The sequence below is a fragment of the Erythrolamprus reginae genome, chromosome Z (assembly GCF_031021105.1).
Source record: "Erythrolamprus reginae isolate rEryReg1 chromosome Z, rEryReg1.hap1, whole genome shotgun sequence".
In the NCBI taxonomy this organism is placed as follows: Eukaryota; Metazoa; Chordata; class Lepidosauria; order Squamata; family Dipsadidae; genus Erythrolamprus; species Erythrolamprus reginae.
Window position 1 is genome coordinate 58,131,144 of NC_091963.1, and position 8,468 is coordinate 58,139,611.

Genomic DNA, 8,468 nt, shown 5'->3' on the forward strand with positions numbered 1-8,468 from the left:
TCCGCCTCCTGCCTTGGACAAGACATGCAGCTTCTTCTCCTCGTCCTCATCCGCGCTCCTGGCAAGAGGGATGCAATTGGCCAGGACGGGGCAGCCCTACTCTTTGGGAGGGCGGGGCTGGAACAGAGGGGCAGCTGCAATGGGGCTGGCTCGGCAAAAGTGCTCCCAACGAAGGGGCTGTGAGAGGGTTTTCTCCGTGCGCTTCAGGAATGCCCGCCCCACCCCTCTCACAGCCCCCTCACTGGGAGAACTTTTGTCCAGAGCTTTCAGCAAGGGGGCTGCAGTAGAGGCAGGGCAGGCGTTCCCGAAGCGCTCGGAGAAAGCGCTCTCGCAGCCCCCTCGCTGACAGAGAGAGATGGGGGGAGAGAGAAAGTAAGTGAGAAAGAGAGAGAGAGAAAGGGGGGAGAGAGAGTTAGCAAGAGAGAGAAGAGAAAGAAAGAAAGAGAAATAGAAAGAGTGAGAGAGAGAGAAAGCAATAGAGAGAGAGAAAGAAAACAACAGAGAAAGAGAGAGAGATAGAGCAAGAGGGGGAGAGAGAGAAAGAGGGAGAGAGAAAGTGAGAAAAAGAGAGAGAGAGCAAGAGGGGGAGAGAGAAAGAGAGAGAAATGACTCTTGATTTAAAGCATATGGTAAAAAGCACCCAAATAATAACATAGAAAAAAAAACCCATCCTTGTATGTGTGTGTGTGTGAACTCTTGAACCATTTCCAATAGCTCACCTGTTATTGGAAATAGTTCAAGAGTTTACACATACACACAGACACACACACACAGAGAGACACACACACACAAGGGGGGAGGAGACAGGGATGGAAAAAGAGGAGAAGATAGTAATAATAATAGATTTTGGTTTTGTTTTATTAATTTCTTTTAATTAAAAAAGGGAAATTATTTATCTATCTATCTATCTATCTATCTATCTATCTATCTATCTATCTATCTATCTATCTATCTATTTATACTTCTATGCCGCCCAGTCCCAAAGAGACTGCCGCTTAAACACTATACTTTTCTGCCCACACCCAAAAAAAATTAGAGGGAACATTGCTCCCCACAATTGCTTCCCGCCTCCATGCCGGGTCACTTACCTTGTAAAGATCTAGCAAGTTGTTTCTTTTCCAGCCTTTCTTTCTCCAGCTCCACTCTACTGGCAAATGCTTTTTGCAGAGGATTGCTGAAGCTTACAAAGGATGCAGTCATCCTGCAGGCTTTGGCAAGGAAATGGAAAACACAGGGAAGGCCTGAAGGACCGAAGCCTTCCCTGTTTCCTCCATTTGCAAAGCCTTTTGCTGCATATCTTGTCCAGCCTCAATTTGCAGAGAACAACAGCCTAAACTAGCTTGAGATTTCACACGATCAGTAGCATGAGATTTCACGCTACTGATCTTACATGATCTCACAGTACTTTATGCCTCTGTTCTCTGCAAATGCACCCAAGACCTGAAACAATGAAGCAGACAAAGAAACCATGGCAGAGAGGAGATATTTGCAAGGTAAGTGAATCTCCACGGCCAGAATGCCTATGAAGACCATGGCTTGAGATGGGGGATAGGCAGGGTGAATGTTGCAGCATCTCTGCCATTGTTCATAAGTGTGACTGACAGCATGGTGTTGAAACATTTGTAACTTGTAACGCCCTGAGTCTATGGACAGGGGCGGCATACAAATCTAATAAATAAAACTTTGGGAGTGGGTTATAAATACTGAGGAGGGGTTGTAAATTTGAATGGTTAATAAGTTACCTATCATAACCTGGGGATTACTGTACTGTGATTAGCTGAAAAATTTCTGAATATTTTGTTATAATTATAGAGGTTGTTTACTTGTGATTATTGGATTCATACAAGATACTAAACTATAGCTCATATTTTACAAATGGCAGTGGCAAACCCACATTATGATACATAGACTAAACCAGCAAATACAAAAGCACATTTTGCAGTAATTTTCTTCACAACCATAGACACAAGCATAGGGCTGGAAGATTCCAGGTTGAATCTCCCTCTAATGAGTTTCCATCCATTGCTTCTTGTCCAGTCCTCAGGGACTGTTCTATCCCGGACTTTTTAGATTAACACAAACAGCTCAAACCCACCATTTAAGGTTTGAATTACACTCTTTATTTGAAAAAGCAACATTAGGAGCAGAATTCAGTCTTAAAAGTTCTGGGAATATTGTCCCTTGCTGCAAAGTTATCATATAAGCTGCAGAGAAAGATGCCAGTTTCAGAGCCTCCGACATTCCAGCAAGATAAGAAAGATGATGATTTATAGAGTAATAAAAATCAGCTCACCACATTTTGACAGGCATGCAGCTTCTAGCAAAGAACTTTTGCAAAGCAGGGATCAGGTTTTTAAGGGGGCTTTCTCTAGAGCTCCAGATCTAACACAGTATCCATGACAGCAATGTTGACACTCAGAATTTCTGCACAGAATTTTCCAAAATCCTTATCTTGTATATCTGCTGGGAGTGGCCAGCAAACTCCATAGAGTTAAAGCTACCAATTACTTCCTTTTGCCATATAGTTTTGCTGTCTGCTTTGTAACCTCCTGAATCTAGCATTTAAGAGTGGTTCATCCACTCTAATATCTTCTTCATCCTCTGAATGGGACCAATCCCCCATTGAGATATCTGCCACCCCTGGTGATTCCTCGGGTTCATCCAGGTCTATTTCTCCCTCACTCTCACTCTCTGCATAAGATGGCCCAGAGTATCCAGAGGGGCCTGGCTCATCCTCCTCAGAATCTGCCATTACCAGAGGTGTACAAGGAGCGCTCACAACAGGTACTATGAAATATACATAGATTCCCTCTTGCTGAAGTATAATCCTTTAAAAGCTTGTGTTCCTTCATCCTGTTTGACCTTATATTTGGTCATGCTGATGGATGATATCTGGTGAGCCTGGAATAGAAGTAATTTCTCTATCTTCATGCTTCCTGACCGCTCAGAAGCTTTCAATACCATTGACCATGGTATTCTTCTGTGGCAACTAGGGGAGTTGGGAGTGGGAGGCACTATTTTACAGTGATTCTCCTCCTATCTCCCCGGTCGGTCGCAGTCAGTGTTGGTGGGAGGACAGAGGTTGACCCCCAGGCTCCTCTTTTGCGGGATACCGCAGGATTCAGTTCTTTCTCCTGTCCTATTTAACATCTACATAAAACCACTGGGTGAGATCATTTGTTGGCATGGGGTGAGGTACTAGCAATATGCTGATGATACACAGCTATACATCTCTATGCCAGTTCAATGAAGCAGTGGATGTGATGTGCCGGTGCCTGGAAGCTGTGAGAGTCTGGATAGGAGTTAACAGGCTCAAACTTAATCCTGACAAGACAGAGTAGCTGTGGATACTGCCCCCGAAGGACCACACCAACTGTCCATCCTTGGTTCTGAGGGGGGGAAATCATAAAGTGTTGTACCACATGATTCTTGACAAATGTATCTTTTTCTTTTATGTACGCTGAGAGCATATGCACCAAGACAAATTCATTGTGTGTCCAATCACACTTGGCCAATAAAATTCTATTCTATTCAATTTGGGTGTCTTCCTAGATTCTTGGCTTGGATCTTATATTCATGGGTGAATGGCACAAAATATAATGAAATAGTCCATTGGTCACTGAAGAAACACTTTGTAAGTGTGCATATGTCTCTGTATGTATAGAAACATAAATACATAAACTGTACTCCAGTGCATTTCAGACCAAATTGGTCTTTCAAAGGCACCATATAATTGCTCAGCCTATACTGGCATTTTTCAGGATGAAAGAACGATGTATGTTGTTGAAATATGTAAACTAAAAATAATAAATTTTTGCTTCATATTTCTGAGTATTGTTGATGATAAATGTACATATTCATATTTCTGAGTATTGTTGATGATAAATGTACAGGTAAATAATTGTTTTTTTAATTAAGATATCAGTGGGCCATTAATAGCCAGTAAACAATGAACTGTCTCATATTAGTAACTTAAAAATACTTGTCCATAATTTGATTACCTACTTATTTAAGATTTGATTCCAAAATACATAAAATCTTTGTCTGTCTTCTATTATGGAATGCTGTATGATGTCATGATTGTTTGAGTTCTTTGGGATTGGGCGGCATAGAAGTTAAATTAAATAAATGAATAAATAAATTGTTGGTAATTAATCCTTTCTTTCCAAAGGGACTAAAAGCAGAAGAAGAGAAACAAGGAACTTTCTTGGGTCAGTTTACATATGATGTGGAAGGATTCTTAATTCAAACATTCCAACTGAAAGTATGTAAAAGATGCTGGAAAATTTCCACATAATTTTAATAAACATTGCTGTTGACAAAGGGAACAGTTATAGGAATCCATATAGTTAACGTAGCGTATTTTTCAGAGTATAAGACACACCCTATTCTTCCCTAAAAGAGGCTGAAAATGTGAGTGAGTCTTATACTCTTATTTTCAGCCCTAATTAGGTGCTACCCAGCTCTTACCTTGCAGGCTCTTTCATTGTTACTCTCTGCGAAGAATATTTTCCAAGCCCTAGGTCTTTGCAGGCTTTTTTCATTGCTCTACTTGCTCCATATTTCTTTCCAGTCCTAACCAGGTGCTAACAATGTTTCCATCTCTTACCAGTTTGCAAGCTCTTTCAATGTTACTCTCTGTGAAGAATGTTTTCCAAGCCCTGTCTGCAAAGACTTTTTTAAATTGCTCTACTTGTTGTTGCTTGTATCCTTAAGATTTTTATTAATATTGATTGTTTCTTCATTATTTGACCCCTATGACAATCATTGTGTTGTACCTCATGATTCTTGACAAATGTATCTTTTCTTTTATGTACACTGAGAGCATATGCATCAAAGACAAATTCCTTGTGTGTGCAATTACACTTGGCCAATAAAGAAACTGAAAGACAATGCAGGAGACGAGTGCACATTCTCTGCATTTATTATTATTGTTTTGGTCTAATGTCTTATTTTATCACAGAAAAGACTCAATTTTACAACCTTTTTTGCAGCAGCCGTTAAGCAAATACCATGTTTATTAAACACCATGGTTAGGTGAACCCATTGTTAGCTACAGTTTTTGCCAGAAACCAGATGTAAGTGCCAGTTTTCTGTAAAAATGTAAAATGATAGCAGGAAGCTGCAACAGCTATAAATGCAGGCCGATTTCTCAGTTCCCAAAATGCTGTCAGATGATCATGGGATGTCAGCTGTTGGAACTCCAGGACTGGGTCATAAATACCTTAATTTTGAATGATTGCAAAGCGATCAGTTTTACATTGAGGGCTATATACCTAGGAATGTATATAGATTACAATGATATAGAAATAATTCAAATAAATAAATATTGTTTTAATTCAGAGCATGAACTGTTAATTTAAAATTAGAATCTGTAAAATAAATAAAAGAAAGAATCTTAGCTTTTATGTGCTGCGTGCATTTTGCTTATTCTGGTGATTTTTTATAGTTTATTAAATCAGCTACATTAAACCAAGAATCTTTTAAAATAAAGTCATGACTCTTATTCCTTCCAAATATATGGAAGGAGAATGAGGAGGGGAGTGCTTGAGGCAAGTTGTGAATGCAGGACAATCATTAATGTACACATATCCTATTTTTAAGTTAGTGGTTCAGCGTACAGTAGACATATTTAAAGAAAAATATATTACTTGTAATTACTTTTAATCACAATAATTAAACAATTAAAAAAATCTCTCTCTTTTTCAGAATGAGTCTTCTGAATTCATAAAATACATATAAAGCTGAAAGTGATAAGCAGCTGGGGCCATCCTAAGTATACGTGCATATATCGGCTTAGAGTGCATGGAAATCCAAGTGCAACTTAGAATTCTGTAGCATGCTAATAAAGGATGAAGCGATAGCAGCCCAGTGACAAATTATTATAATTTTTCCAAGCTTCTCATCCTAAACAAAATGAACAAATGCATTCTAGGAAGCTAATCTATTATTTTAGTACATTATAGTATAGCATACACTGTTTAGCATATTATGTACAGTGTTTTGTAATAGTATTTCTGTTTCTGTTATGAAATTTAGGTAGTCCTTAATCTTATATTTTCTATTACTAGCAAGATGTTCGTTAAATGTTGTCTTATTTTACCACCTTTCTTGTTAAGTGAATAACTGCAGTTAAAATAGTAACACGGTTGTTACTTGTATGTGGCTTCTCCATTAACTTTTCTTATCAAGCTCACAAAAGGTAATCTATTGCAACCATCATAAATACAAGCCAGTTATAAAATGGTCAAATTTTGATCATGTGACCATTGGGGATGCTGCAGTGATCGTTGTAAAAATTGTCATGTCATTTTTCAGTTCCATTGTAAGTTCACATAAACATTACATGAATAGTTGTAATTCTAGGATTACTTGTAGCACAGATTAATAAACAGAATTTTAAATTATTTATGACTATTCATTGCTTCAAATCTAATAAATTATTATTATTATTATTATTCAGGGAGAAAAATATATGAAAAAATTACTGCATAGGAAGACAATAAATTTCTCTGTGGCCACATATTTATTTTCTTTCTGAGAAAAGCAACATAGATAAAGTTGGCTTTGATGTCTGTGGTTGCCCATGCACAGTCGCACCTCATACACATTTATTGAACAAACATTTTGTAATGAGGAAAGAATTTACTCTTGTTGCATGTTATCTTCCTCATAAAAATTATGTTAATCTGGCCTGTCAGAGATTTGGGATTAAGTAGGAAATTTGTGAAACACAGCTGCAGATGAAGATATGATTTAAAAAAAAAATCTTTATTAGTTATTTACATTCAAAACAGAAAAAAAGAACATAAACAAACATACAAACAAGAAACATTACATAACAAAGCATAATGCTTTATACGATAATTTACATTGGTATCAGAACTTAACATAAATGCCAGCTGTTTGGCTGGACCTTGTTGTCTACAGCTTATTTATTTACACCCATTTCATTTCCTAATTTCATTATAAATTAATCTTCTTAAATTACCTTCTGCTATCGCTCTATACTTCTTTCCTAGGGTTATATTTAACTGCGAATTAGTGGTTCAATAAAAGTCAATGGTTACATTTATATACTTTTAAATATCGATTAATATCAATTAATATCAATTTTAGAGTTAATTGGGTTTTTCTTTTCAATTGATGGATAATTGGGGCAAGTGTGATAATATGTATGAAATGAGTGATTGTTATGGGTGGGGTAGGTGGGATTTTGGTATGGATGAGATGAATGGAAATGGTGTGAATGATTTAACTGGCCTACTTGACACTGGAGAGGTGGGAGGGGAGGGGGCACCGATCTCTGGGGTGGCAGAGGGTCGGAATATTCCGGTGTTGCTGGGGAGAGGCAGATATGGTGGGAGCCATAGAGCTAGCGGTTCCATGGGAACAAGAGATTGCTGCTTAATAACGATCCCTTGTTCTGGCTCTGTGAGCTCCACCCAGGGCCCTGGTGATGAGTGTAATTGTGGCCCTGGGCTCAGGCTGTTGCTACTCAATGCCAGGTCGGTGGTAAATAAAGCTCTCCTCATCCGGGATTTGATCCTGGATGAGGAGGCCCACCTGGCATGTGTGACTGAAACCTGGCTGGGCCCGAAGGGAGGAGTTTCTCTCTCTGAAATTTGATATCAGCCTTGACTCCAGGCAAGGGGGGGGGAGTGGCTATTATAGCCAGGGAGAGCCTTTGCCTGCATAGACTCCTTGCTCCAGAGATTGTGGGTTGTGAGTCCCTCCTGGTGAAGTTGGACTTAGGGGTTCAGGTGGGCTTGTTACTCACATACTTGCCTCCCAGCTGCGTGTCAACAGACCTGCCTGTGGTGCTCGAGGAGGTAGCCGTGCTGGCGGTGGGGTTTTCCAGACCTATTGTCTTGGGGGACTTTAACCTGCTGTCGCTTGGCAAAACCTCTGGGCTAGCGCAGGAATTCATGGCCACCATGACAGCCATGGACCTGACACAAGTAGTACAGGGTCCGACTCACAAGGGGGGGCACACACCCGACATGGTATTCCTCTCTGAGCAATTGAGTAAAGGTCTGAGACTAAGGGGCTTAGAAGTGTTGCCTTTATCATGGTCAGACCATTTTCTATTGCGGCTTGACTTCCTGGCCCCAATCCTTCCCCGCAGGGAAGCAGAATCAACTAGGTGGTTCCACCCCAGAAGCCTGATGGACCCAGAGGGCTTTCAGAGGGCGCTTGGGGATTGCGCCATTGCGACCTCTTCGCGGCACTCGACCCCGTCGAGCTCCATGGTTCAACGAGGAGCTCCGGTAGTTGAAACGCCAGAAGAGACATCTAGAGAAGCAATGGAGGAAGAGTAAATCCAAATCCGATTGAACACTTGTAAGAGCTCATATTAAGACTTACAAGAGGCGCATATCATGCTGCCTTGATTGCATCAGCGGAATCCTGCCTGGTTGCTCTGTTTAGGGTGACCCGCCCCCTTCTTAACCAGGGGGAAGTTGGGG

General features: G+C 40.1%; 1 protein-coding gene across 1 annotated transcript in view; it reads left to right on the forward strand.

Moving 5' to 3' along the window:
* Positions 1 to 5,828, forward strand: part of LOC139175816 (SUN domain-containing protein 3-like) — a 250,042-nt gene extending 244,214 nt beyond the window's left edge. Inside the window, 3 exon segments of the mRNA XM_070767114.1 lie at positions 4,172 to 4,264; positions 5,710 to 5,736; positions 5,739 to 5,828. Of these exon segments, the coding sequence (XP_070623215.1) occupies positions 4,172 to 4,264; positions 5,710 to 5,736; positions 5,739 to 5,828 (210 nt within the window).
* Positions 5,829 to 8,468: the final 2,640 nt, after the last annotated feature.